The sequence below is a fragment of the Galeopterus variegatus genome, unplaced genomic scaffold, assembly GCF_000696425.1.
Source record: "Galeopterus variegatus unplaced genomic scaffold, G_variegatus-3.0.2 Scaffold6813, whole genome shotgun sequence".
NCBI classification, from domain to species: Eukaryota; Metazoa; Chordata; class Mammalia; order Dermoptera; family Cynocephalidae; genus Galeopterus; species Galeopterus variegatus.
The window spans coordinates 52,908-68,476 of NW_007732924.1; the positions used below are offsets into that span (position 1 = coordinate 52,908).

A 15,569-nucleotide genomic window follows, 5' to 3' on the forward strand; every position below is an offset into this window, starting at 1 on the left:
CAAAGTGGCATCTTCCCTCTCCTGATTAACCCATCCAAAGTGAAGTACTAGTCAGCTGAGAAAAAGTTAAAAATGATGCTAGCACTGAGTTTATACCAGATGTTAGGCCTGGTACTTTGGAAGGGGCACATCAATGAGTAAACCTTAATCCTGACCTTTAAGGCTGAAGGTTAATATTTTTGACGGGATCTATGAAGCCTTCTTGGAGGAACGGGTGGAGATTTTTCTTTTTTTGTTCTGGACTTACAAAAAGAGAAAATAAAAATTATAAACAGATTTTGTTTTTAGTACTGTATTTCAAAATGAACTAGAAAAACAAAAAGAATGACTGAATATATAGCTTTCTTCTGAATGACATAGGTGTCCATCTTTTTAATAATCCTTATTATGGTGAATGAAGTATTTAATGCATATACTGAACAAATATTGAACTGTGGATATTCAGTCTTTAATATATAATATGTTACATATTACACATATATTAATATATATGAGTATATTGTAATTAAGAGTTTGGATATTTTTCATTTTATAAAAATAATTTGTGAAAATTATTTAATTTTGAGAAGAGTGCTCTTTTTTATCAAAAAATAGTTTATGGAAATATATTACTTTTCTCCTTTGGCTCAGACATTAGACAAAATTAAGAAGTAATTAAAAAGGAAAAGTCATTGTGACAAGAGAAAGAAAATGTGCAATGCAATGCAAGAAAACACATATGATTGCATGAGACGAAGTAATTATTAGCTTTCATTTGAGCCCAGGATGAGCAGGATTGCATACTAGTTTTTGCAGTCTCTTTGCTCTAGTTCCTGCCATCATTCATATACATACTTATATGGTGCAAGAAAACACATATGATTGCATGAGACGAAGTAATTATTAGCTTTCATTTGAGCCCAGGATGAGCAGGATTGCGTACTAGTTTTTGCAGTCTCTTTGCTCTAGTTCCTGCCATCATTCATATACATACTTATATGGAAACAATTGAGTAATTTCTTTAAAACAGTTTATATCTGTATTCGTCCACTGCTATTGCTTATGACAAAATACCTAGAACTGGGTAATTTATAAAGACAATATTTATTGCTTACAGTTTCAGAGGCTGGGAAGTCCAAAGTCCAGAGAACACACCTGGGGAAGGCCTTGTTCTTAGGTGGTGACTTTCCACAGAGATGCAGTCTATTATGTGGGGAGAATGGCTGAGTGGAGACAGAGAGAGAGAGAGAGAGATTCTCACAAACTGTTCTTTTAAAGCTCTCAGAACCATGCCCACGACCACCATTAAACCATCAGATGGATTAGTCCAGTCACTAGGGCATGGTTCTCATAATCTAATCACCCCTAAAGGCCCCACTTTTCTATTACCGTAAGAGGATTTCCCACCCTCTTACCACTGTTAGAGTAGGGGTTAATTTCTAATACCTGGAACTGTGGGGGACACAATTCAGTCAGTAGCAATATGCAATATAATAATGCTACTGTCCAGGACTGTCTTTCAAATCAAAAATCTATTTATTTATTCAAACAGATATGGACAACATTGTCATAGTCTTTATTTTTATGGAGTTTGCAGTCTAGTGTGGGGGGGCATATTTAATAAACAAATATATTCATAAGTTTATGATTATAAATTTTAAGTTCCTTGGAGGAAAAACAAAATTATGGTGTTACAAGTGAGAAGAACAGTGAGCGGAGAATTCAAATTGCTGTAAAGGAAATTCAAGGCAGGAAGTACAATATAAGTGAACGTCCTGAGGTAGAAATTAATGGTTTGATAGGAAATGAAATACATCCATTATGACTGAAGCCTAGTGACCCTGAGAGAGAGAGTGGTATGAAGTGAGATGGAGAGAGAAGCAGGGGCCAATTCTGAAAGTCCTTATAGGTTTTTATTGTTTGTTAATTGTATTGTGCCAAATAGCTTTTAAGCATCTTTTCAGTTTCAGTCTTCTTTTGTCCATAAGTATAATGTACATTAGCATTCTTTACTTACTCAAAAAATAGCAAGTGGAAAGCATAGTGTAAAGAAGAGAGGAGATTTGGGGCTGCAAATGCAAAAGTCTGTGTACTCCATGGCCACACATAGCTACCCATCTATATATAATTGTATAATCTGATAATGAAAGGGTAGTGACAGCTCATTTAAATTATTCCAAAACAGAGCATTCTTTTCCTTTTGTGTGCTTTGGAATACTACAATATTCAAGTTATCTTCTTAGAAAAAAAAATAGTCTTATTGACATCTAAACAAAATACTGGATTTGGGCAAAATGTATTATAAGTATAGAATTGTGTTTAAAGGCATGGGTTTTGGAGTCAGACTTGAATTAAATTCTAACTCTACCACTTTCTAGTTGTAAAAGTTTGGGGCAGAGATTTAATCTCTGTGAATCTCATTTCCTAATCTGTAAAATGAGGGTGATAATATCTGCCCCATAGGACTATAAAAGTATTAAATGAGGTAATGTATATATATTTTAGCTAAAAACCACTTAAAAGCAAAACATAAATCAAGGATTGAAGTGCTGATACTTTGTTTGGGTGGTTCAAGACCAGGGTAACAAGGGTGAGAAAAAGAGGGTGAGAAGTGTTGTGGATGGAAACAGACTCTGAGAAAGCGATTTAGTGCATGAGATTTATTGGGGAGCATTTTGGGGAATAATGTCTCATAGGGAAGGGAGGAGGAGGGCAGGGAAAAGTTGAATTGCATCGGAAATCTCAGCCAGTCTCAGGAAGCTCTGGGATTTGATGGCTCTTTAGATTGGTCCCAAACTGAGAAAAGAGTCTGGGCCTATGTATTCCCTCATTTCCTATTTATTGGATGCAGGCTAGGGACAGAGGGTGACAAATCTGGGATGGGACAGCTGATTTTCCCCAGTGAGATTATAGTTATGAGCAGTTGTAGCCAACACTCCTGGCAGCTGGAGGACTGGGTGCGTTGGTCCTGTAGGGAGGAATGTGACATGATGAGCTCCTGCAGCCCAGCCATTGCTCTTCACCTAGAGTCTCATAGCTGATGCAACATAGCACAGCACATATGCTTACTATCCTTAGCCACACAGGTTTTCTCCAGGTTTTCAGGAGAAACCACTCCTCACAGCAGTGTGTGCAAGGCAGAGAAAGGGGAAATTTATTTGCATGGTTCCCTTCTGTCTCCCACTTCCCGCTAGTCAAGGCTAACCCCATACCTCATACCTCTTATGAAGCTAGAGTCCATACTGTATATGTGGAGTTTCATCCACAAAGTGCACACTCATCAGAAGAGAGAAAGGAAGCGACCATCAAGGGAGTTAGAGAAAGCATGAAGGTTTCATATCCAGTTGAGGAGATAAAGCAAGTAGTCTAGTACCTGGCTGATAGTAAACGTTCAGTAAATATCTAACATTTATGTCGCACTATGTGCCAGCCACTACTCTGAGTAGTTTACATTAATTAACTTATTTGAGCCTCACAATAGCTTGATGAGGAAAATGCATTTTACAGATGAGGATTTTGAAGCTCAGAGGTTAAACAACTAATAAGTAGCACCACAGAGCTTTTATAACCAGGTGTCATTTCAGAGTATAAAATGACCTTAAACACTCCACCATATTGCCTCCCAGGGGCTGCTATTATTTTTATCATTGCTATCATTATTAGAAAGCATAAATATTTTATTATCATTATAAATATCAGTAACAAAATATATTCAGATATGCAAAGCTTTGCAAAACTTTCAGGAATTTTTATCTTTATTTTAAAACTAGTATCACAGAATGTTTTATAGATATGGAAATGATACAGAAAGTCTTGAGACTTATCCAGGTTTCTTTGTATAGAAGAAAACAGGATCGTAAGATAAAGGAAAATATGTGTGGCTAATACAGTAAAAAATATCTTCTGCATGATATTTCATGTATCAGGATGACTGTAGCCTGGTCTGGAGTTAGAAAATCTGCAGATGTAGGAATTCTAATTTTATTTCTGTCATTAACTGATTTGTTGTTCAGAGTAGATCATTTAATCTCTTTATGTGTTTCCATATTTGTGAAACAGGGTAATTAGTAAGAGCTATCCCATATATATCGTAGGGTGATTTTTTGGAGGATAGAAATGAGAAAATACATCTGAAATGAAAAAATATATATATATATATATTAAAAACAACCTATTTGTTTTAAACGTACTGCATTTAAAAAATCTCCATATTAAAAAAAAGTAGGAAATTTTTTATAATTTTGTAAGGAATCCTAGTTAGAATTATTTCCATCCTTTAATTTTTAGTGGGTTCATTTTTTTTTTTACATCCTTCACAGTGAGGGTTTTTGTTACATCATCCCTATTGATGTAACAAAAACTTATATATCAAGGATAAGTAATTTATTCGGCTCTTCCTACTTTGTCCTTTAACAAAAATATTTGACATTAATATTACTGTGCTGTTCAATATATCTGCACACTCTCAAGTATTATAATAAATCAATTAGGAACCTGAGAATTGATTTTTCTGTAGTTGTATGAATGTATTAAATTAACTACTTTTGTGTTTTGAAATTATCCCAGATTAGTTTTTCTAATGTTCTGTTAAATTTCTCGGATTTATTTTTAGGGCTTCCCATTCCTTCTGGGTTTCCTGTGTGTTGTCTTTATGCACTGGACGCTCACATTCTTTTCCATAATGCCCAGTTTTGGCTGTCCTTGCTATGCCCCCAAAATACACACTTTTATTTTCATTTCCATATCCTGAAGATGCACTGTTCTTACTACTTCAAATAACTTGCACTTCTGATTTTGTATCCAAGTTCTATGCACTTCTTTGTATCTTACCCATTCATATATGTTTTCGATGACATTGAGCCTTTCTTTTTACATAGGATTTCTTCATATTGATTAAATCATCTATAGAGCACAAACTTCTTTATAGATGTATTTTTTTATAATTCCTTAGAAAATTACTGTACTTACCTTTAGAGTAATATAAAAATAGATGCATGCATTTCTGAGTAATTATAATGGCAGTTCATTGGTTATTTTAAATTAACTTAAAGGTTTGTAAGAAATTCCTTAGAAAATTACTGTACTTACCTTTAGAGTAATATAAAAATGTATGCATGCATTTTCTGAGTAATTATAATGGCAGTTCATTGGTTATTTTAAATTAACTTAAAGGTTTGTAAGAGGAATTATAGAACAAATATTTATTGTTTACATCATATAGAAAGTAAAGATTGAAATGAACAGTCACTTTTTTATGTAACATATAAGTGTTATTTTTTCTGGTATAAATACTTATTTATTCATATGTAATTGCCTTGAAATGTACCTTACGGACAAAGGAAGGTCACCAATCCCTCTAACTCCTGGTTCTTTGTCAAAAATGGACACAGTTAATGAGGTTTGTTTGGTACAGAACAAATTCTCAGACACAGATAGAGATCCTTTCAATGGAAACAAATTTGTTTGGCTTTACCAGGTTACTTAGCGATTAATAATAGCCTTGAGATGCAGGTCAGAAAGGTCATTGTACCAGCTTGCCAACAAAATCTAAATGTGCAGCTAGCCCGGCTCTTTGGGTGCAGAAGCCCCAAAATACTATACATAAAGTAAAACAGGCTATTTTCTGACTCCTTTTTTCATATTAATAAGCAATTTTCAAGAGAAGGGTGGCAAAATGGGGGCCATGCCACTCCAAGTAATTCATTTATTTTGCAATTTAATCTTATGTTGAAAAAAATTGCTCTGCTGCAATAGCATAGCTTGGTGATTTTTAAACGTCAGTGTGTTTCATAAGTAACCTTGTATGAAGTATTGTATTAGCAGCCTTTAACAGAAAATTGCAACATTTCTGGACACTGAGGTAGAAAAGAGAATCTTTTATTTTTTAAATGTTTTCCTCTACTTGTCTCTGATATCTTTGAGGAAAATGCTCAGATTATTTACTTAAAAATTTTACATATAGAACTAGACAATAAGTTACATTTCTATTTTTTAATAAGAGTAGGGTACAATTTCAAAGCATTATTTTAACATGAATAGTTAAACGTGTCCTATGAAAATAAAGGATTTAGCTATTTTTCCATATTTGATAATATCTTATTCTGTTTAGCAGGTGTTTTTCACATAGTATATTTAAAAGCTTATTTTCTGTTTAAATTTCTTAGATACAGACACATAAATGATGAAAACTTTAATTATTTTAATGGAATTTCTTATACTTAGGAAAAACTTGAACTTATTCACCTAACTTAGCTTTTATTCACATTATTTATATAAGTGATCAAAATGTCAACCTTTCAAGTGAATGATAGTATATGTAATTTTATTGATATTATTTGAACTGTTAACTGAAGTAAAAACCTACAATAAAGTAAGCATGTGTATAAAACCTGTCACACTTTTTAAATTTACCCAGTAGTTAGTATACAAAATAAATGATTAGACATTTATAAATACAAAACCAAAATTTAAAGGAAATCAGTAGCTTAGATGCTTTCTTGGGATATTTAAATATGTCCAAAATAGCTAACCTTCAACCAAAGGAACTGATAATGTAATAAGTCACTTATTCTGCATTTGATATGAGTATTACCTCAGCTATTGAATTAATTACAATATAAGGGCATATGATTGTGAAACTCAATTCACTGAAAAGTCACTTAAATGCTTTCTACAGATTGCAATGCTTCATGTATAATATGCAGGTAGAATAGATTACGGCACTTATTGTGATAGATGTGGAGGATGGCCTCTTCTCAAAAAACTTACTTGGTTATCACCAGTGAAAGAATGAAGATGTTAACTGATAGTATCGTAAATAACTGCAGATGGTTTTGATGCAGGGAGGCACTGGAGGAGTTTGCAGAGATGAAAGAAAGAGAAGAGAAGAAGGCTAACCTCGAAAGGGAACAGAAGAAAAGAGATTACCAAGCCCGAAAGATGCATTACCTCCTCAGCACAAAGCAGGTTGGTCTACCTGTCCCTGACAGCTCCCGCAAGCCACTTGGGCCCCGAGCCTGACAGAGATAAACTAGCAGGCTGAATGGGACATGACTTGTTGAAAAGATCTCACAAAGACACTGCTCCGGCTTCAATTCCGTGTTTCTGTGTTGGTGTGCGCAGGCACCATGACTGTCTGTGACAGCGGCTTCATAGAGGCAGAAAGGTGCACGTCAGCCCTGTGATCTGCCACACTGATAACACAACATGAAGGGCACAGCCTCGCTGTCCAAACTCATTCTGAGCGACTTATTGTGTTGAAAATTGATCAAGAACTAACAAGTTATCAAGCTGAGGTGGCTTTCATGTTCGAAGGGCACAGCCTCGCACTCATTCTGAGCGGCTTATTGTGTTGAAAATTGATCAAGAACTAACAAGTTATCAAGCTGAGGTGGCTTTCATGTTTTCTCTTTTAATTGAGCTTAAGATTAAAATCATTCTTTCATCCTTTCTAAATTTTGATAGACGTTTTCAGGAAGAACTGAATAAAATTGCTTTAGCAATCACATCTTCATATAGAGATGTAAATGTGGAATTTGGAATACTTAGAAATTTATTTTTTTATACTTGCTAAAATTTCAATACTTCAGATTTTTGTCACGGTTGCTTAAAAAAATAATACATTACATGTAAAATATTTTCTTCAAAATAAATATGGTTTTTGGGCCGGCCCGGTGGCGCATTGCTACAGTGCGCTGTTTGGGAGCGCGGCAGCGCTCCCGCTAAGGGTTCGGATCCCACATACAGACCGGTTCCCGCTCACTGGCTGAGTGAGGAGCGGGCGCAACACCGAGGGTTGCGATCCCGTTGCCGGTCCCGGTGCGGTACGGGCGCGACACTGAGGGTTACAATCTGTTGCCAGACATGAAAAAAGACAAAAAGGAAAAAATAAAAAATAAAAAAAATATATGGTTTTAAAAAGTATCAATTTGGGAGTTGAGATGTGTTTTGTTTCTTGAGCTCTAGTCAGGAAATTAGCAATTTCTGGGTTTCTATTTTTTCTTGTAGACTTTCAAGTGTGGTGGCATATTTCTAGCCAGAGTCATATATTTCAGTGTTTTCAGGAATGGGCAAGTCAAGTCCCAGTGGTGGAAGGTGAGACCCAAGACTGAATGTCACCCTAAGAGGCACCCAGATTCAGAAACATTCCACCTACTGGGCTGGCCATGCACATTCGGCGCAAAGATCTCCTATACCTCTAGCTACTTGGTAGTCTAAGTACCAATACTTTTCACTAATGATGACTGTCTTTACATTTACTTGGATTTGTATAGCTGAGTTATCTTCATTTAACAGGTAAGTAAAAAAAAAAAAACTCAGAGCTTTAATGTGGCTGGTTTACAGACAACAAAGCTAGTAGTAATAGATCCAGTACCCAAACCGAGATCTTTAGATGCTAATTACTTAGTCAATAATTTAAAGATAATTTAAAAAATAAAAACTCAGAGCTTTAATGTGGCTGGTTTACAGACAACAAAGCTAGTAGTAATAGATCCAGTACCCACACCGAGATCTTTAGATGCTAATTACTTAGTCAATAATTTAAAGATAATTTAAAAAATAAAAAGTCAAAATATTTTAATGTTTTATTATAAAATTTATAACAGTGTAAAAATTTTAGTTATGTGATTGGTGAGCTACATTTTTATATAGAATTTCAAATCAAGAATTCCTTTTAGCAAAATATTTTTTCAGCTTTAGTTGTTAGTAATTTCAATTTTGATTAAAGTAAGGGGGCTATTAATACCCTTAATTCTTTAAACCTGATAATAATGTATTTCTTAGGATACAATTGTTAACTCTGATAACTCCAAACCCTTCTTATACTTTGAATCTTTCTTAACTGTGCTATTTATAATTATGATGGGTAGCGTAATAGAGAAAGAAATTTTAGGAGTGATGAAATCGGATTTAATTGAAACATTTGTTAATTCTGCTTCATCTAAGGTTATCAAGATATCAAATATATAGTGGAACAATTTAGAAAGTTCGTGAAAACTCAGTTGTTTTGCTCATAAAAATAATATAGTAGCAAATATCCATGGAGTGCTTACCATGTGTCAGAGAGTATAGTAGAGATTTCAAATGCATTATTTCTTTAACTACTTTGATTTCATTTTTGTTTTAAAATTAAGCACCTGGTTTGATGAATAATTTCAGAAACTTGATCAGGTGACTTCACTCATGGACCTGAATGAATTTTCAAATAATACTATTTTTATGGGTTCATGCTAATAAATACAAGTTATCAATGCTCTGTTACAATTTTCTCCTTCCTTATACCATACAGGCAGTTGGTGATATCAATGTGTACATTAACTTTAGCAATCCCTTGTCTGCAGAACTCCCTTGCATCCAATACAATGGTTATTTTTGAGACAGTATGGTACAGTAGAAAGAACATGGGCATTGTCATCAGACAGAATTGAGTTGGCATCCTAGCTTTCCCTTAGGTAAGGGTAAGATATTAGGAGATTACCTTGAGTTTTCTGAGCCTCTGAGTCACTCTACACGTGTGGGATAATGAAACCTACCTTGAAAGAATGTTATGAGGATTAAATGTAATATATTTAAAATAGTGCTGGTCCCTTAGGGGGCATTCAGAAAATGATAATAATCATATTATTAGAATTTAACCTGTCAAGGATAAACTAAGGTTCTATACTTTTGGTTTCTTTTATTAGTCTTACCAACTGGAAGCATTCATTTTCTCATTTCCTTTCTTTGCTTTCTTTAGTCATTAATGAAAATTAGTTAGAAATATTTTTACTGGTGTCCCCCACCCCCATTTGGCATCTCGCTTTATAAGCCTGAGGACACTACAGGTGATATTATGTTCTTAAATCACCTCCTTTGGAGAGTAATATAAAAAATATCAAGGATTTTAATTTAGATCTGGCAAACTGGTATACTTTGGCATTGTGGTCTTGATATTTGATCACAGGTAACAAGAGATGAAAGGACAGCTCTTAGAACCTATGGAGACACTTTTGTTTCCAAGGCAAAGATTTTTTGTGGTGATAAAAATAGAACAGTGGTATCATCCTTGTCTCATACATTCATTTTGTTCAGGGAATTAGTAGTACTGACAGGATGATATTGGAACATTCATACTTTTTTTTCCTTATATCCCAATTTGCTTTGCTTTAAATCAGTATTTTTCATCATGATATAAAAAAGCTTGAGTTTTAAAATTGATATTACAAATTACAATTTTGTAAACTATCTTCATCTAAATAAAAGAATGCAACACTAGATTTAATAATGCATATGAATCTTAAGTTCATCAGTTAATTGCTCCAAATAACGTATTTTTGAATACCTACCATCTTTTGGTACTATGCTGGGACTTTAGTATGTAGGAATATATACTATATGAACCTTCATCACAAGGAGCATTCAGCCTAATTTCAGTCTAATGTGAAACAATTTTTTTAGTAGAAGGGGATTGCCAACTTTCCATTACAGCTTATATGGGTAGTCTCACTGAAATGAACAACCATTTATACTTTTATGATTTTGCTGATGCAATTTATTATTTTATTTTTTTCATTAAAAATTTTAAATACTTTCCCTAACCTTAGAAAGACACAGAGAATGAAAGACACATACTTCAGTCTGAGTACTGTTACTGATTTTCTCAGCATGACTTGGCTATTAGGGGGAAATTAAGATTTAAAAATATTCCTTAATCGGTTGTGTACAGGTTAATTTCATTGCTTGTTTAAAAAGTTTTGATTTCAAATTATATTAAATAGACATTTAAGTACAAAATAAAAACCAAATAAGAATTAAGAGCATATATTTTAAAAGACTCAAATCAATTTTAACATTCAATTTCTGCAGATATTTGAAAATTTACCAAATAAATATTTGTGTAAGTTATTTTTATAAGAGTATATCAGATTAGAAAAAGCTTTGTGGACCTGTTTAAAAAGAATAAGTAAATAGAATTTTTAGCAGAGAGAAACACTGTTTTTTTGATGATTTTAATAATTTATGAGTGATATTATTAATATAGTTTGTGGCATAGTAATTTTTATATTAAATTTTCAGAGTTTTAATATGACTAACTTAAATGACCAAAAATAAAACATTAATTCAGACAACTAATGCTCCAAAAAAGGTAAAGGATTTTGTAAGCCAAAATTTTATTTTTGAATTCAGATATAGTTAATAAATGAAATCATGTGTTATTTAATGCATTAATAATTTTAGGACAATTATGCTGATATACTGATAAACTCATATGCTAATAGCAAAGTTTTAAAGTCAGTTTTAAGCCTATTTTTAGTACAAATCCAATGTATATCTTAAAATAGTTCCAAAAGCTATTACTAATTTTTAATGACATTAATTATCTCATCTTTACTCAAGCAAATATGTTACAGCTAATAGGAATTACACAAGTAAATAACTAATATTGCAATGAGTGAATTAATAGACCCCTCAGGGTTTTAATAATTAAAAAGTTCAAGTCATATTAAAGCACCTTTTGTATGTGTTTATTTCAATCAGAAAGCTGAACATGGTAACTTATTTCCATAAATAATCAATCACCATTTACTAGTAGTAATAAGGTTAATTTGTTGCAACAGACATAATAGGATTAGTCAATTATATTTCCCAGAAAATACTATTTGTTATGCACCCCATCACCTGTAAAACAGGATTGGGTTTAGAACCCTTATTAAATGAGCACATCAAAAAATCTTTGTCCCTGTAAAAGTTTTATGAAAGGAAAGCTAATTTTAGTTGATCTGAATAAAGTAAAATGCAAACATTGCCTCTATTTGTAACTTTAATTTATATTTCTGCAAAGATTGATTATTTAATAAAGTTATTTATTTTGATTCAGTAACCAGTCAAACTAAATCTAACACATATAGGACATAGTTCCTTTGAAGAAAAATCTCATTTTCAGATTTGTTTTATCCCAAGTAAACTGACTTTCAATCCCTTGCCCTTGTTCTTGGGTAATAAATTATGTTGTCTGCTCCACCTACTGGTAGATATATGCAAAGGCCTATATCATTGAATTCATTGAAAGATATTGCCTCTCAAATGTTGCCACAATTTTTAAGGATTCTGGAGATCAGCAGAATTACAGATACAAATGTAAAATTCAGAATACAAGTTATGAAATGCTAATGTTTGGAAATATAGGTTATTATATAGAATTATATACAGTAATAGTTACCTGATTAGTGAAAATGTTACCATTTTTCATTTTAATATGATGATTAAAAAGGATAAATACAAAACATACAAAAACTCAGTATAAATATATATATTTTATTTTTGTTGCATTTAATAGTTTATACTATTTAAATTGAAACTAAAATTGAAAAAATTTTAATTTAATTAAAAACTTTACACGTATATTAGAAGTAATTTTCATGATATCATTTATATAATAAGTGTTTGACATTTTTCCTTTAGTGGCTAGTGAAAATTTTCATATGGACACCTAATGACTATTTTCAGTTACTTATAATTTCTTTAAAAAACCCTATTCTGTAATTAACTTTGATAAAACTTTATTTTGAGTTACTTTACTTTATGAGAGAAACAAAATGATTTCAGCAATTTTTTCCCCCCAAATCATATCAAATCACATTTGTGTAGAAAAGGGATATATCTTAATTTGAAAAATCAAAATCAATATACCCATAATTAATTGGTAGGCTGTTGATATGGAAAATCAAGGTGAAATAATATTTAAATTTAGATATATTTAATTCTTCCAAATTGTTTATTGCTTTCAACTCTAGCTTCCCAGTATTATAAGTGGAGAGATTCTATACTTATGCGTATTAAGTACTCAATACATGATTGCTCATTTTTATTTCGAGATGATGAAGTCATAGAAGAATGGCAGCATTTTGGTGTACAATTACCAGTGTTATGTGTATGTCTTGTGTGTGTGTGTGTGTGTGTGTGTGTATCTGTGTGTCATGTGTCTTTGTATATGTGGTATATTTGTAAAGTATCTTTGGAAAGGCTTCTCGTAAGCTGTTGTTCTTTGGCAATGGTACACAGGAGCAATGGCGGGGAAATATGAGTGATGTTAAAATGTACTTGTAACGACTCTCTGGAGCACATTTTTAGACTTTTTGACCTTTACCTTAAAACCACTTCTTTGGGGCCGGCCCAGTGGCGCACTGGAGAGTGCGCCAAGGGTTCGGATCCCATGTGGAGACCGGTTCCCGCTCACTGGCTGAGCGTGGTGCGGGTGCAGCGCTGAGGGTTGCGGTCCCGTTGCCAGTCCCTGGTGCAGGCGCGACACCGAGGGTTGCGATCCCGTTACCGGTCAGTAAAAAAAAGAATGAGGGTTGCGGTCCCGTTGCCGGTCCCTGGTGCAGGCGCGACACCGAGGGTTGCGATCCCGTTACCGGTCAGTAAAAAAAAGACAAAAAGGAAAAAAAAAAAACCCACTTCTTTGACTTCAAAAATGCTGATTTTGTTCCTTCCTAGTTTTTTGGTTGTATCTTTTCTCTCTTTAGTATTTTCATGGTATACAAGCAAAAGGATATATACCTTGCTACTTATGTTTGTTTATAGTACCTTTATCTACACTGTATTGAATACCACACTTATGATCTTCACAAACTGATTTTGAGCATTCACATGGTTTCTTGCTTTAACTTTTTTTAAATCTGTGTTTTCTTTTTTCTCTATCTTCCAAATAAGTCTTTATTTTAAAAGATTAATAATTCTAAACTATCCCAGTTATCCAAGTTTTTAAAATTATTGACTCTTCATTTTTCACCAACTTCTTTCACTTTATTATTTTAGGCGTTTATCAAATCAGTCCCTTCGTGTGCATTCCCTGAACCCTAAGCAGTGGTGATGGTCTCTAAAATGATTTTCTTTTTGTTAAGTGTTTTACCCTTTAACCCAGTATATTTACCATCATCAGATAAATTTTCTAAAGTAGCATTTTTTATTTTCTTTCTCTTTGTAGTTTGTAAACCTCCAAAGATTTTCTGTTGTCTGTAGGATAAAATCCATACAATTTTCAGCATAAGCATTCAAAATTCTCTGTAATCTGACTCTACTCTATTCAGTCTAATCTTCCTTTGTTCCTCAATGTAAGCATCCTGATTTCATCTGACTTTATGTCCTAGAAAAATTCATCATCAGATTCTCTTATATATATGAGGTAGGTGACTACTCTGGCTTGTCATATTCTGGAAATTCAGAAGTGTCCCCTCCACCCCTCACAAATAAAGGGCAACATCTCACATACTTTCTACTAATACTTTGAATTTTACCATTACCTTACCACTAAAGATGCATTTCTTTCTCCTACTAAATAAAAATACTTTTAAAAAGGAGGCTTAATAGCTGCTTAGCTGTCCTTATTGTTATAGCTTGGTGAAAATTGATAGATTGTGAACAGTTTATGACACAAGGAGGGGAGAAAAGTGCATCCAGAGACCCAAGGCAATATCCAGAGTATCAAGACCCAAATGGACATAAGGTTGGTAAGGAAGGGATTTAAGGGTGCTAATGGATACATAGGATATCTGGCACTAAAAAGAAGATTAGGAGGACATGGAGAAAAAACTTGTCTATTTTGTCATTTTGCTTATGTTCACTGCTATTTAATGTTAATTAATTTAATATTAACTTTATCACTCTTGATACCACATGTCTTTCCTACATCACACAGCATTCTCAACCAATTCTCAATTCTTACATTATCTGCCATTTAGTATGGCAAACTTCTGTAGGAAGTTGAAGAGGTCTGGCTGTAAGACAGAATTATGGATCTATGATTTGGGAGGTAGATGTACAAGTTTTACATAAAGGATCTAATACTTGCTTTTACTAACTTCCCAGTAGTTTGTATGAATGTTTTCATGGAGAAAAATTGAACAGTAGGAATTCACACGGACAGACCTCTCATTGGAATGTGCTAGAGCAGCATGAGATCTTTAGGACGATCTTTCAGCTCCCTCTTTTTTTTATTTTTTGTCTTTTTCTTGACCGGTAAGGGGAATGCAACCCTTGGCTTGGTGTCGCCTGCACCACGCTCAGCCAGTGAGCGCACCGGCCAGTCCTATACAGGATCCGAACCCGCAGCAGGAGCGGCGCTGCGCTCCCACCGCTGCACTCTCCCGAGTGCACCACGGGGCCGGCTCTCAGTTCCCTCTTTTAACAGATTAAAGAAAATAGGTCTGCAAGATGAAGCAACTTGCTTAAAGGTACACAACGAGTTAAACTCAGTGATGCTGGGGCATCCTCAGTACAACTCGGTCACAGTGAAAATCTGAGTTAGTGGTCTACATCCGTGGTCTGCATCTGATTCACCTAAATAAACCCTTCTTGGAAGGAGCTTTATCCTAGGTTTATGACTGTCCAGTTGTCCTTCTTGAAAGAATAAACACTGCCTCTTGACTTACCCTCAATTCATTGAACTGCAGTTTTTCCCATTCTCTGAAATGGATTAGTACTTACAGGAAACATTGATTCTGAGTGAGTTCATGTACAAAAAATAGAGAAAAACTAAGGCCTGTATATAAAACGAGAAGAAAACCAGACCATAATTTAGATATGTGTGGTGCCTTTCTGTGAATAGCTCA

The 15,569-nt window shown here is 33.8% G+C and overlaps 1 protein-coding gene across 1 annotated transcript in view; it reads left to right on the top strand.

The window, feature by feature from the left end:
• Positions 1 to 15,569, top strand: part of LOC103606744 (spermatogenesis-associated protein 17) — a 113,923-nt gene that overhangs the window by 50,179 nt on the left and 48,175 nt on the right. The window contains exon 3 of the mRNA XM_008591299.1: positions 6,822 to 6,945. Within this exon, the coding sequence (XP_008589521.1) occupies positions 6,822 to 6,945 (124 nt within the window). The remainder of the gene's footprint in view (positions 1 to 6,821; positions 6,946 to 15,569) is intronic.